This window comes from Papilio polytes, unplaced genomic scaffold, assembly GCF_000836215.1.
Source record: "Papilio polytes unplaced genomic scaffold, Ppol_1.0 DF821956.1, whole genome shotgun sequence".
Lineage (NCBI taxonomy): Eukaryota > Metazoa > Arthropoda > Insecta > Lepidoptera > Papilionidae > Papilio > Papilio polytes.
Window position 1 is genome coordinate 561,067 of NW_013527248.1, and position 15,615 is coordinate 576,681.

At 32.4% G+C, this 15,615-nt stretch overlaps 2 protein-coding genes across 2 annotated transcripts; one reads left to right on the forward strand and one right to left on the reverse strand.

Annotated features, from left to right (window-relative positions):
* The first annotated feature begins 3,228 nt into the window (after positions 1–3,228).
* On the forward strand, positions 3,229–10,630 carry LOC106107684 (phosphatidate phosphatase PPAPDC1B). The gene is made up of 6 exons (XM_013288655.1): positions 3,229–3,408; positions 4,939–5,125; positions 6,769–6,838; positions 7,586–7,714; positions 8,126–8,293; positions 9,764–10,630. Exons 1-6 carry the CDS (start codon positions 3,332–3,334, stop codon positions 9,979–9,981), a joined length of 849 nt encoding a protein of 282 aa, XP_013144109.1. The 5' UTR covers positions 3,229–3,331; the 3' UTR covers positions 9,982–10,630.
* Positions 10,631–13,199: 2,569 nt separating this feature from the next.
* LOC106107541 (putative Dol-P-Glc:Glc(2)Man(9)GlcNAc(2)-PP-Dol alpha-1,2-glucosyltransferase) lies at positions 13,200–15,386 on the reverse strand. The gene is made up of 2 exons (XM_013288417.1): positions 15,221–15,386; positions 13,200–14,899 (listed from the first exon to the last, which is right to left on the reverse strand). Exon 2 carries the CDS (start codon positions 14,882–14,884, stop codon positions 13,451–13,453), a length of 1,434 nt encoding a protein of 477 aa, XP_013143871.1. The 5' UTR covers positions 14,885–14,899; positions 15,221–15,386; the 3' UTR covers positions 13,200–13,450.
* Between the last annotated feature and the right edge of the window lie 229 nt (positions 15,387–15,615).

Consider the following 15,615-nt stretch of genomic DNA (forward strand, 5'->3'; position numbering starts at 1 on the left):
TTTAACATCTTCGCACGAATGGGTCGGCTCGCCCCAGGTAATACGACCACACAGAAAACAGACGTGAAGTTGGAGCAATTCCGCGTTTCGTCTGATGAGTGTAGTGCTGGAGGCCTGGTATTAGTCCCTTTCCCTTTCCACCCTTTTTTTAAGAGGAAAGGATGGGTAGGATAAGTGGATTTGACGGTGGAGACGCATATGAAGGGGAAATGTCCTCTTTATGTGCGTCTCCGTCAATGAAGGGTAGGCAGCGCTGCAATTGCGGATGTTTGTGCAGTGGTCGCTTTCCATTTCGGTGTATTCAGGCCGCTTGCTCGTTTGCCAACTTATATTATAACAAGAAACTGTGCCGTTCAATTATTTAAGTCTATACATTTTTAAAACTGTACTCGCTATAAACGTTCAGTATAAACTGAAAAGTCATACCGTTAACAAAACTGCTTGTAAATGTTTTCTGTCATTTGAACTTTAGTTAACACGCATTTATGACTGAAAACTCATACTGTACAAAGAAATTAAAGTTATACTTACACTTGTGATTATTCGATTGTTTAGTTAAAACTGTACTATATGTGGCTTAAATTATATAGTTTTTTCTATAGACATTTAGACAATTGTAACGTTTACAATTCAGTGGTGAAAATGTTAGTCATAGATAAATCCTCTAAACAACCCAAAATAGTAATGGTCGTATCAGGACGTAGACCGATATGGCTTCGTGTAACTTTTTTCACACTACCACACCACTTCAGTCAGTGAAAATGGCGCATGCAACTGTGTCGAAATATCGGGAGCTAAAACAATCCAATCGTGGTAAGAAACCCGTATCTTACGAACATTATATTTGTAAAAACCAGGACAGTTTAAAGTTATATAACCCAAAATTGTTAAATTGATATCAAAACTTCAAATTCCATAATTGTAGCTAACCCTACTATCTAGTAGGCAGCCTAGGATGATCTAGATGTCTAGGCTAGTCTAGTTCACTTAGGAACTTAAACGTCCAACCAACTCTTAAGTAACATTTTCAGTCAGAATTACGCTTTCGTATTGTATAAGTTATTTAAAATATGTTTTTTTTTATGGTTTTGTTAAAGTCCAGCAAATATAGTCTTTGTATAGAAATGTATCAGCCAATCAGCTGCGAGTATTGTCGACAGTGGCGCCAATTGACAGATAACAAACTAAATATAAGACTATATAATCTATATAGTTATATTATATCTATACGTATATATACTAAATATGTATTGGTTTATATAGGTTAATTTTGAAAACATAGATCTGTGTTATTTATAGCATGTTTATTGCACAAAATAATTGTATATTCGCGGAAATCCGCGATGTTTCTAAACAGATTTGCCTCGTTCCTTGCAAACTTATATCAAAATTAGTTAAGAATGAGCGCAAACGACAGGATATAAAAAAATAATTACCCAGTTACTAATCAACCTTCGTATAGACATTTATGCATTCGTTATTGTTCCGTACAATGCGTACAAAACATTCTCAAGACAAGCTTTTAACTTGTCCACCGTCAGATTCCCTGATTGTACTAACTTACTTCTATAAAATTGGCTATAAGCCGTAGAAATTGTGCCTATTTGATTTCCGCCATTTTAGCACTGACAGTTGCAGTTAATAGCGGTGTTGCAATAAAAAAAATCGGATAGCTGGAATACTGGAATACTGAATCTGTAAATACATATGCCCGTAAAATGCTATTTTAACTAGTATAGTAAAAACACAATGCGTTAATACACATATATGAAATAAGATCTGTCTCTGTTAAGTTTAGAGCACATAACTGTTTTTCGCTTTGATTCCTATGACCTTATATGGAGGTGAATACTTGCAACTAAACAGTTGAATCGATAATCGCACAACTGTTACGCGATATTTTAGTCAAAGATGTCCGCTGTTACACTTAATTTGCACGTAACTGTGACAAATATACTACTGGCTAGATACTGGCATGGAAGTTATTGTTCACACAGCTGGCACGTGCTAGTATGTCTACTTGCTGTAGGAAGGAAATAGAAGCTATCATTTCCAAGTAATTTGTATAAAAACATCTTTTTTTTTTTTTTCAAATAAATAGCAATGATAATCTTTTTCAAAAATTTTAATATGGTTATATTATTTACTTCTTATATAAATACATTATATTTACATGATTAATTTAGTGTTTTGGTAGTTACCGATTGTTATTTTTCTAGGTTATAACAGTTATCGGTTACATAAGTCACTTGAAGGAACTCAACTTCGCATTTAAATAAAACATTACAATGTATTAAATGTTTTTTAAATAGATATATAACCTGTAATTATCTAACCCGGAGAAAGAGACAAAAATGCCTCCAGAGTTGGGCAAATTTCCGCAGTGTTGTCATTTAAAAAAAATTGACATTTCGAAAATCAACTCTCGATTAGACGTCAAATGACACACATCTATAGATTATTTATCTATGGTTTTATTTATTTAATATTTACTTTTATATTAATCAATAATCTTTCCAATAGATTTTTGTCTAACTGTAATTTTTTTTAGACAGTGTAATGACTTTATTTATATAAAAAAATAGAATTTAAGTTACGATAACTATTGTAGTGTGCTTAATCTTAAATATATATTTCTGTACTTTGTAATATTACTAAAATATTTTGTAATATATGCTTAATTATGAACGAAGAGAATAGATTTATGAAATCTATTTAACACTAGTACTTACAATATTTTTGGTTGTTGCTGTAAATAATAATTTGCATTTGCAAACATATTACGTTTATGCTTTTATACTCATTTTAAAAAAGGCGCGAAATTGAATGACAGGTGTATTTTTCCTTGTATTGATGTAATGAAATCGGCCAGTTGTATACAAATAAAGATTTGAAGAACAACGTTTTTTTTATTCAACCTAATTTACCTACTTGTAAAAAGACGAACGCCATTAAAATTAAAAAAATTAACCCACTGCATAACCGTCCGAGGTTGCTAAAAAGTACAATTTTAGTAAATAAATGTTTAAACCATACCAAACGGCTCTTCGTATCAGTTAAATAAACTTATCAGCTAAATTTGACTAACAATTTGCAATTGTTAGTTAATTTTACTTTGCATAATGCAAACATAGAATGTAAATAATGAAACGGAACGTAAACTGTACGTTCGGAAACTGCCACATATCAATGCAATGTGTCATTTTATGACACCTGTCAAGCTGATAACACTTGTATATATTTCAGAACACAATCACTTCTCGCTATGTTTCAAATCTTTTAGTAAATTAAATTAAATCTTCTAGTTCTCCCTATTCTATCAACTCTTAAAATGCCTCTCATCCGTTCAGCAAGTTTTAATCTTTTCGTTGAGATAGTAATTCGAATTGGCCTTCTTTCTTTATTCTGGTAAGTACCATATGCTATTTGTTTATATTATTTTCACGTTTATTTACGGTATGTAAGTCGAATTAAAACTAACACAATTATAGAATTATCAATTCAAAATCGATTCGTGTAATATTTATTGGCTTTTAATCTTAAAATTTCATGCAAATATTTTTCGTAATTTTTTTTATTTTCTTAAACGTTACAAATTGTTAATCTGTATTTTTTTGGATAACACAACCAATAAAATATCACGTTTGAGCGGACTATAATGTAGTCAATTTAAGATGTCTGTATTCTTGAATTTATTCTTTAAAATTCCTTACCTTGAAGATATTGTACATTGTTTGTACCGTAACAAATGAAGGATAAAATTTTATTCACAATTACATAGTTTTGTTATCTATAAATGTTAATTCTAAAACACAATAGACTAATTTGCATAGATATTAAACATGGGTAGATCGGCTCACCAAACAAATAGGAACACACACTAAAGAAAGTAACCTGATAGGAATTAATTCTCCATGGATTTGTGAGCTGGTCGGTCCAATGGGAAACTCCCTATACTTTTTTTAACTTCACCATCACCAGCTCACTACACATCCCTACCGAGGGGCTCGGAGTTCTCCCTAATAAGAGGTGTCTAGGCCATAGTCAACCACGCTGGCCAAGTGCGGGTTGATTGACTTCACATATATCTTTGAATTTCTTCGCCGATATGTGCCTCACAATGTTTTCCTTCACCGTAAGAACGTCGGGTAAATTTTGTACATATGAATATTCGAACACAAGACCTGTACAAGTCAAGTGCTTAAACCACTGAGCCACCAATGCTCTTTTTTTTTACTTATAGTCTATTAAAGTTTTGTAAATGTTAATGCAACTAACTGTACTTTGTTAATAAAAAAATGAAAAACATTTAAAATTACATTTCAATAATTTGCAAAATTTTAAGAATAACTACCGGCTGTGACTCAAACCGCGCGGGAAAAAATACAAAAGTAAATAGTCTATATGTTCCAGACTATCCTCTACATCTATGACAATGATTAAATCCATTGTGCAATTTAGTCTAACTCTAACGTCCATCTAAACTTTCGCATTTATAATACAGTTGTAACGGAACTCCGCTTCCGCATCCGCAAGTGCGGAACTTCCGCAAGAAATATTAACTCCGCTTCCTTTTCCATTATTTCTTATACGGATTTATAACGGCGGTTAATTTACATCTTGAGCGCGAGTGTGGCGATTATGTATCTTTTATTCAGCCCATGCGGGCGTACTAGGTCAACTAACTATAATTGTTATACATTACATTTGCATAATAAACTGTATCTTGTAATTATATAAAAATATGTATTTTGAATTAACATAGTTTTATTATTTATTTCTTTAATAAATTAATATTTTATTATTGACCTCCGCTTCTACACAAGTTCCCTTCGCATCCGCATCCGCATCCGCTTCCGTAAAAATGTCCTCCGTTACAACCCTAATTTATAATATTAAAATTAGAATGCTTAATCAATAAAAATGTTACACCTTCAGCTATATGGAAACGATGCCACCGTTTGTCAGAGTAATATTACCATCAGAGTTGGAGAATGACTGCAAATATCCGAGAAGAGAGTCATATGTACCTGGTGGTGCCCTTTGGGCTATAGTCCTGTCTGTACCTTGTCTCCTATCTCTGCTCGCGTGGGGAGCATGCAATGATTGTAATGATGCTTTCGAAGTAAGTATTAAACTATTTTTTATACGTAAATTAAACTGTTTAAACTTTGATGTTATCTGTACTAATGCTAGCTGTTGTCTGTGACTTTGTTCGGAATAAAATTTTACTTATTCCGTGGTTTTCTATACTGTGTTTTCCTTTTATTGTCAAATTTCTGTGTCTATTGAGTAGTTCTAAAAAGTAACAAGCATTTATTTATAAACTTTCGCGTTTATACTATACTAGCTGTTCCCGTGCGGTTTCATCCGCATGAAATAATGAAAATTTTATTTTATTGTTTACATTTGTCAAATTATCAATGGCAAATGTCAAAATGACATGACATGACAAACCTTGGCAATCTTGGTTCCTTGATGTTGGCAGCAACTTATGGTCTCTTTCCCACAATAGGGTTTTTATCCAAAATATTTACCCCCTAAGTTCAATAGCTTGAGAATATATAGCATAAAGCGTGACGTAAGTGTAAGGCTTTTTTTTAAAGAAATAATTATTCAAAAATATCGCTGACATCTTAGGCAACAAATAAGTGTGTGTTTACGCTTTATTATAATAGTAGAGACTAGTATAATAAAGCGTAAACACACACTTTGTTACATAGGATTTCAGCAACCACAGCATATTATTTAAAAAAAAATTATAATAAAAACCCCAACACTTTCAACACACGTTATATACTTCCACATTATGAATCACAGGAGGTAAATTAAAAAAAACAGCATGAAAAAGACAAAAAGTACAAGCCAATAGCAGTAAAAAATCAAAGTAACCATTACAATCTTCAGCCTATTCTTGTTGTCATTTGGTTATTTAAATATAATACCTAATTGGTTATGTGCAAGGTGGTGTTTGTCTCATTCCAAGGAACAATGCAATTATTCTGTAAGTTGAACACCGCGAAGGAACTTGACTGTACTTTCAAACATATCTGTTTGATTGTGTATTTGATATAGAGATGTGGTAAATATATGTACTTGTTAAAATGTCATTTTAATTGACATATATGTAGTTAGATTATTTACACATGTTTTCATACTAATATTATAAATGTGAAAGTTTAGATGGATGTTTGTTAAAGTTAGTAGACTGAACTGCGGAACGGAATTTGATGAAATTTGGTATAGATGTAGATGATAGTCTGTAAGAATTCATGGGCTATTCACTTTTTTTTTAATTCCCCGAGAAGAAGGAGGAGAAAGCTAGTATTTAACATTACAAAGATATTACAAAATTTAAATGGGCTAGGCAGAGGTATAAAGGAATTTTGAAATTAGAGTTCATCCAATTTTTTTCATTCGGACAGGCGTTTTTTTAACGTTCTCGCTTTTACAAAGGCCTTAAAATCACTTTAACGAATATTTCGTTCGTCCAGTGCTGTAAATGCAACATGGCGCCATTAAAAGTGTCGCGTTTTAAAATCGCTGCCGTAACAGTTATATGGAGAAGCATTTGACCTATTTCAATGCTTTATAACGCTCGTTATAAAAACGTTCATACCTAAAAAAATTATGGGCGTTTTTATAACGTCCGTTTTTCAGCCAATCTCACTCTTACCCCGTTAGTATGCGACTTACGGAATTTTCAATATAATTTAGGGTTTTCTTTATAGTACCAAGGAAAAATATCGTATAAGTCGATTGTTCCAGATTCTTCTCGCGTGGTCTCTCGCTCTTGGCATCAATGGAGTACTAACTGATACTATGAAACTGATAGTTGGTGAGTTTTGGATTTTTTTTTATTGTGTCTGAATTTTTTTTGTTGTGACTGAATGGCCACTGTTTGCATTGAAGAGGGATTTACAGATTCACCAGACTCGAAGTGGCCAAGCGCAAGGCGCTCAGCCTAAACCTCGTTATAATTACCGGATTGGGAGGCCACCGAGCTCTTAGATTGCTTCGGTGGACGCTCCATGAAGTGACTAGGCACAAGGGCCCCCGAGAGGAAACCTCGGCTTAGGCTGTCACTCAATACCCGTTTAGCCCCCGAGAAGGGAAGAGTTTTAGATATTACGTTAAGTACAAAGTGATTTTTTCGAAAGTGTACCATTGCGAATTTCTGCGACTGTACAGAACGAAGAAATGTTTGTCAAATTTGAATTAGACTCGCTTACTGTTGATTAATCGATCTAAAGGTACAGTCGGGGAAACTGGCGGTGTTCCTTATTAGCTACAATCGTTTAAAGATTTTGAAACACGTGGAACAATAACCAATACTCGTACAACGCAGCTTATAAATGTTTCTGTACGAAAAAATGTCTGTTAGTGATACATGGTTAGTTTTTTTCTTTCGGTTGCTTACTGCTTATTTGTAAAAAGGCGGATTTTTCGTTGCAATAAAGGCAAGTTTCCCTAAAGTGGAACACTGTGGAATTCCAGTACATACAAATCTTAAGTTCTAACAATTGTGTAAAAAAACATGATTTTTTGCGATTTTTTTTTGTTTTCGATAGTTATCTCTTTATAGGTCGTCCTCGTCCAGATTTCTTCTATCGTTGTTTCCCTGATGGTGTGGAGACATCAGATTTACAGTGCACCGGAGACCCTGTGGATATAATGGAGGGCAGGAAATCTTTTCCTAGCGGGCATAGTAGCTGTAAGTGTTACTGTACATAACTAGCTATTCCCGTGCGACTTCATCCGCATTTAATTTATTTTATTGTTTACATTTGTCAAATTCTTAATTACAAATATTCAAATGCACAAATGACGAAGGCCTTTGACATTGCATAACAATTATCGTTACTATGGTAACCTTGCTTCCTCGATGTTGGCAGCATGTAGTTTATGATCTTTTTCACACATGAAGGTTTTTTTCAATTTTACCTTCCAGGTTTAATAGCGTGAAAATATATAGCTTAAAGTGTGTTGTCAGTGTAGGGCTTTTAGTAAAGAAATAATTATTCAAAAATATGCTGTGATTGCTGACATCCTACGCCACAAAGTGTGTTTACGCTTTATTATATCTGTATAGAAAACGTTTCTTATGAAAATATTTGGTTGGTAGTATCGTTCTGTTCTCTGGGTACGTGTGCGCTGTGGGTGTGTGGGCGGCTGGGCGCGCTGCGCGGCCGCAGGGGCTCCGCCGCGCGCGCCCTTGCCTGCCTCGCGCCGCTAGTGATCGCGTTATGTGTCGCACTGTCCCGTTCCTGCGACTACCATCATCACTGGCAAGGTAACCTTTCAACTAACTTCGATTATCAATCTACCCTCACTTCGTTGGGTTTTGACTTTTTTACCTTATTGATTTTTTTTTGTATTTGCCTAAACTACTGAACATATTTTGATGAAGCAGATGTCATTAGATTCGTCTTCTTCCTTAGAGTGTCATAGGATATATACATCTGTACTGTTAAGAACAAAATTAGTACCGTGCTATAGAATTGACACAACTCAAGATTATCGGCATAAACGTCACGTCCCTAGCTGACAGCTGACAGCTGTCAATGTCACTACAAGTATGTATTTTGGCGCGCAACCTGGGTTTGGACGAGAAGTGTTGCTCTGAGTTTAAAGCGAGGGTATCAATTGAATAAGTTGTCTAAAAGTACCAACTTATGTCCTTACGGAGTTATTCAAAGTCTACCCTAAGGGTGACTAGGACAGTCAACTGCACTTCACACATATCTTTGGATTTCTTGTGCAGGCAGGTAATCTCAGGTAATAGAGATAAATGGACAGAGACAGAGTAAATGTGCCGACACTATACAGATTGGTGGTATTTTGCTCCATCCATAAATTTTCCGTTGAAATATATCCTATGTCACTTTATGATAATGTAACTATCTAATGGCGAATTTATGCAAAAGTCTAGACCTTAAAACAACGTTTTTAGACGAATTTTAATGTTAATTTTCACAAATTGGTCCTTTGAGTTGTATTTTACAAATCGAACTAAATCCATTTGTAACGTAGATGCTATCTAGAGTATTCCATTGCGATACTTTATTGTGTAAGGTGTCATACGATCTGACGGGTATGTTCATTATCTCCCGTACCTTTGCTACTCCCATACGGTTGGCGGAGGTTTTCATTCTCCAAATAACTCTATCATCCGTTATCTCAGTCACTCCCTTCTTGACGTTCACGCAATCCATCTCTTCCTATGTCTACCTCTACCGGTGTACTCATAACTAACGTTCTCCTTGTTACATGCATCCCTCCTCATAAAAGCATACCATGCTAACCTTTTACTCCTTATTTTTTTTTATAATATAAGATGGCAAACGAGCAAGCGGCCTGAATCCACCGAAATGGAATGCGACCGCTGCACATAAACATCCGCTCCACAATTGCAGATGCGCTGCCTACCTTTAATTGACGGTGGAGGAGACGCACATAAAAAGGACATTTCCCCGTCCCATGCGTCTCCTCCACCGTCAATACCACTTTTCTTTCCCATCCTTTCCTCTTAAGAAAAGGGTAGAAAGGGAAATGGACTAAAATTAGGCCTCCGGCACCACACTCATCACACGAAGCGCGGAATTGCTTCCACTTCACGCCTGTCTGTGTGGTCGTGGTATTGCTGGGAGCGTGCCGGCCCTGCAGAACGAACTCTCAGACTTCCTCTCCACTCATTTCGTATCTTATCAATTCGTGTTACCAAATATTTGAACAATCGGGTATATTGTTAATTAAATTCCAGATATCCTCGTGGGATCTACGTTGGGTTTTACAGTAGCTAGCTTCTGCTACCGGCAATATTATAATCCATTAAGCTCCGAGCTATCGGGTGTCCCATACGTAGTGTCAGATGCCAACCTAGTCAGGTTCAACGGCAAACCCGACAGTCCGTCTAAAGATCTTAAAGATATAGAATCGACGCCATTATTGAATGGTAAGAAAGAGGATAAATGGATATGAAAGGATTATAAAAAACAGAACGACAAACTTGTCTGACCCGGTGAGAACGACTGTGTGAAAATGTGGCAGTTGGTTTTGTGAACTTAAAGTCCAGGAAGCGTCATATTATGAACAATCAGGAAATAGTAACAGCAAGAGGCAATGTCACCTCTTCATAATTTCTATAAAAGAGTATCTAATTTTTTTTTCGTAATGGGTGAAATTCGAAAAAAAATGGTAATTTTTTGCTCTCTCTTAACTCTAAAAGCAGAGGCGCCTCTGTTAATATCAAAAAAATGCTATAAAATACGTGTACAAAACTGTTTAAGGCATAAATGTATGAGAAAAGGCGCTAAAGGTGTCCAAATTTCTTTCGACAAGACCCTGTATGGGAAGATATCCTTGTTGATGTTAAAATCTACATAGGCGTAAAAAATTACGCAAAACAAGGGATTTTGCGGCGTTTTGTAACATAACTTTAACCCCTACCGGGTCAGATAAGTTAGTTAAGTTATGTAAACGTATATTGACGTAAAAAAACAGGAATATAATTTTAAAAAATCTTCAATATTTTTACAAAGAAAAAACTATAATAAAAAAGGCATAATATATGAACAATGTAACTTTTAAGGGAGAATCTAAAAAGTAAAAAAACATACATTTTTTAAGAAAAATTAGAAAAGCATAGCTTATATTATAAATATTTAGAATTAGATAAAAAAAATGTTTTATTATTGTTTTAGTGAAAAAAAATAAAGTACCATATTTTTATCAAACACAAAACTGTTAAAATCAATAAAGGGACCGGAAATAATCAGTCGTAATAATGTAAATTATATTTAAAACAATATTAAGAACCCTCATCTACTTAAAAACCAAAAAAATGCTAAAAAGATTTTTTTCAATTTTACGTTGACTTAGTCTGTAGCATTCAATGTGTTAATCACTGGTCTGTATAAATGGATAGGCGTTTCATTTCGATTTCGCGTCTCTTAATGTTGAGAGTTAATTCAATCTATAATTAATCCTAGTCGCTATCAGCGCCGAAATGGCGAAAATCAAAAAAGACAGAAATCATTTTTTAACCTGTCCATTTATAGATATCATTGGTATTTATGCTTAAAACCATAGATAAGAGTTAATAAGTTTTGATTGAATTGATTTTTAAGAAAAAAAGGCCTTCAAAGGCCTTTTTTGATAATTCCTCATCCATAGGCTATTCACGGCTTTAGGGCAATAGTACTTAATTGTAGTTACTGTTTTATTATGAGTTTTAAACACGATCTGGAAGCATATATTCCTATGAAATGTGATATGGTGTTACCATTCTTTTATATTTTTTCTATTAATTTTTTGTCCATTTTTTTAATTTTTTTTAAAAGATGACAAAGTTGACAGAGAAGTAAGGGCAAGGTTTTTGTGTACTACTGTTAAGGTAGCAATGACAGAAATCTAGGCAGTCTTCGCTATTACGATTACTGTACTTTGTCAACTTATGATAAAAATATTTAAATACATAGAATATAATGAAATGTATAAAAGATTATATTTTTGTTCATAATTAAACATTTGAATACAATATACCAATGAATTTCTAAAAAAAAATAAAAAAATAACATATATAGTACACGTAAGATATTTATTTTTGACTAGAAAAATAGTAATATGGTGATTTAAGTATAAAAAAATAATGATTTTTTTTTAACCAGTGTTTTTTTTAATAATAGATACTGTTTTTTGTATTTTTTTCCTGTTCAGTCGTATAACGACGAATTTAATATAGGTTTTTTTTTGACTAAATAACTTTTTTACGCTGCAAAATGTTGAAAATGCTATTGTTACAAAATTTACCGACGTATTTGTTAAGTCGAATTCAATATAATTGAGAAAAAATCCTATCTAAACTATTTTATCTTTATAACTCTGTAGACTAAAAAATAGACATGTTTTGTATTAATTTCAATACTGAAATGTACCAAAATAAAATGACATTTCCAGTAAAATATCTATATGTTCAATTGAATTCAATTTTAAAAATTTTTTTGAAAAAAAAAAAAACACTATTTCATGTATCTTTTTTTCAACCAATATTTTTACATTCTGAGATTTACTCTAGTCTGGTTTTAACGTGAAAATATTTCTAGTTTAAGCGAGATTTTAAGATAATTTTGTATGAAAAAATCTGAGATTTTTTTGTAATTTTTTTTCTGTCATATACATTCCCGTTAATAAACAAGAAATGTTTAGTGTTTTTATGTAGAGATGTTATTTATATTTAATATTCTATTAAAGGAATTGTCTTCATTTCGATCGTTTTATTTTGAAACCCATAACATTTACAAAATTAACCTGACGTTACGGTGAAGAAAAAAAATCGTGATGCACATATCGGTGACGAAATTGTGTGACGTCAGAGTGCAGTTAACTGTCCTAGTCACCCTTAGGGTAGACTCCCTTCAGTGAGGACGTATACCTGGTGTTGATGATAATCCGTAAAATAAAAAAATGTAAATACAAAAAAAATCATTTATTTTCATAAATACTCTCACAAACTTATCTGTCCCAAAAAAAATCTTAAGCAAAAATTAACACATGTCAAGTAAGCAGTCTCTAGTGCTACCAGCCCAGGGCGCCCTGGGCGAGATAACTAGGGTGTCCCCTTTATTTACTAATATTAACAGGGAAGAGAACAGGCTTTTAAAAAACGTTATTTGCAATTTTAGTACACTTTTCTGTCTAGCGCCCTGGGCAGTTGCCATATCCTGACACTTAGGGCTCGCGCACACCTTTGACTAAACTATCGCGGAATTGTTTAGTCTCGCTTTGATTCCTATGGTGCGTTACTCGATTTTTAGGTTCAACTAAACTGTTGAAGGCTGCAAAACAATCGACAATCGCACAACAGATATGCGATTGTTTTGTCAAAGGCGCACGCACGATCTTAACCTAAATTTTAAATTTGGAATTCTGTGTTTTCTCGTCGTAAGAAGTTATTACATTGGGCCAGATAAGTTTGCAGCACTATGTTTAATGGCACAAAATTATATTAAACAAAAAAATAACTGCTCCTTCATACATAAATCTTATTAAAAATTAAACTTAGATATTAACATATTAAAAAATGTCGAAACAGTTTTGATCCAGCAAATATTAGACTGTTTAATTTAAAAAATTTGGAATTTTTTTCATTAATCAAAAATATAATAACTATAAAATGGGGCAAAAAAAATCTGGCAGAATTCATAAAACAAAAAAATCATTACAAAAAATAAAAAAAAATATACCATTAATTTTTTTTATAAAGAATTTTTCCACAAGCCTCTGAAATTTTGGATCTAAGTATAAAAAAATGTCCAAATATGTCTTCCAACATTGCAAAAAGGGTATAAAAGGATATTTTTCAGTTGAAATTATAATTTTTTAAAACAAGCAACAAGTTTGAATAAATTTAAACAGAAGGCAATTTTAACTCCTAAATCATAAAAAAATCTTACCAAATTATTCTTTGGGCATAATCAAAATCTTTCCAATATATTTCTTTAGTGAAAAATACATAAAAAGTCACTATATTCATCATCAAATACCAGAAAAACTCCATCAAAACAATTTTATACGACGGACGAATAAATCTTAACCTCAAAATTATATACGGAACCAAAAAATATCTTATTTCAATCATTTTTTGTAACGCTAAAACTGCAAATGTACATACACAATATGGTATTAGAAAAGATATACAATTTTGATCTTTTAAATTGTCATATAGACTATAAATCAAGAATATATAAACAGGTATTGTAGAGTATATTGCGAAGGAATATTTTCCGAACCATCTATTCCATATATAAAAGGTGTAATGCCTATTATCTGCGAGTAAATAAGGATGCACTAAAGTGTTATAATGAACAATTAAAGCAATTAATAAACCAAATAAAAACACTAATAGCTTATTATAGTATAACATTTTTAAAGTTGATTTTAACTTCCCTAAAACATATGGTAAACCAAAAACACCATAAAACAGTAAAAAATAGAATATTTGAGGCACATGAATGACCGCTTGATGTGCAGTTTTATCGCCCAGAACTATACCATTATTAATAATAACGAAAATTATAAATAATAATAATAAAATAAATTGTGTTCCGATGAAGAAAAAATCCGATAATGTTAATAGTTTAAAAAATGTACTCATATAAGTAAATAAATGATATTTCACAGCTATATAAAAATCATTTAAATTGTAATACCTTTTCAATTTAGTTCTATCAGTTTCTTGAGCCAATAGAGAATTCTTTCGTAATGTTAGCATATTCAAAAATATATTACCGTACACACGTGAACTTTTAATAAAAACATCAATATTTCTATGTAGAAAAATCATAAAAATCCATGCTATATTAGTCTGTCTCATCAAAACACAGGACAAACCGAACGTAAGTATTAAAAATTTATTACTGTTTCCGATACAAAAGCGAGTATATGCCAATAAAAACATCATAGACAAAGTATCTGTATAGTAAACATGTGAAAAAAAGTACAAAGGAGGTAGAATAGTTAAATTAACCGCTTGCAGTAATATTTTCAAAGGATTACTTGAATTACCATAAATATGCTGCAATAATGACGAAAATAATAACAAATTTATACAAGAAGCAATCAAATTCACATATCTTAGATTATAAGTGGTACAAGAAAATGGTGAGATAACAGTTGATATTAAATACAAGCCTGGTAATGTTGTTATTTTTGGATCCCAGTATGTAAAGTTTTCTTCACAGTAGAGCATTCCTTGAGGTAAATGGTATAATTCATCAATTACTATAGGTATTGTTGTAAAAACTTTATCGAATATTAATTTTGAAGCTGCATAATAACTCATTAAGAGTATACCGAGGAGTGTGTAGTATTTTAAATATTCCATTTTTGATTATTTGATCTGAAAAGAAAACTTTTTTTGAGAACTTGTGACAAAAGTTTTGATTTTACGTCATTTGTCCCATGAATGTTCATGAATGTAAGATTGCAAAATCATTTATGTATAATCTAATAAGAATGATTGCCAATAATGCATGATTAGATTTTATAAGCTTCTTCAATAATACTTTACAATAACTAACATTGTTAATAATACAGTTTCTTCTTATCGTTCGCTGTTTTCTTAATTGTATGCTTATCAAAGGATGAATTTACAAAAATCGCTATTAATAAGCTAAAAAGGTACAAACAAATAAATGTTAGTATGGGATAATTTACTTACTTAATTTCCGTATTACAATATTTCCTTTACTCGATCTGAATTTCCTAATGGATTGTTCTCAAGCAATACTTCATGGCAATTACTTTTATTATACATACAATTACTTAATTTCCGGTGTTTTTGTAAATACTTTTACCGGTTAAAATTTACAATTGACATAACAAGAATGGCGGCATTTTTGACATTGACACTATATCCTTTTTTTATAGTTTTTGGCTTTGCTACGAAACTTTTAAGCCAACATAGACAAGTTACAATTAACATTCAATCAATTGCAAATTAAAATTAAATCTTGACGTACATCAATAGCACCTTAATTGCTTTGATTTTAAGATACCTTGTAATCGTTTATTAAAATTAAAATTATGTATTAAAACCATAGTTATTTACAGAGG

Excerpts from the sequence above, each read along its gene's own strand:
- LOC106107541 (XM_013288417.1), bottom strand. The coding sequence starts at position 14,884 with ATGGAATATTTAAAATACTACACACTCCTCGGTATACTCTTAATGAGT.
- LOC106107684 (XM_013288655.1), top strand. The coding sequence starts at position 3,332 with ATGCCTCTCATCCGTTCAGCAAGTTTTAATCTTTTCGTTGAGATAGTA. Across the intron at positions 3,409-4,938 it reads GGCCTTCTTTCTTTATTCTG|CTATATGGAAACGATGCCAC; the intron begins GTAAGTACCATA and ends TTACACCTTCAG. Across the intron at positions 6,839-7,585 it reads TACTATGAAACTGATAGTTG|GTCGTCCTCGTCCAGATTTC; the intron begins GTGAGTTTTGGA and ends ATCTCTTTATAG.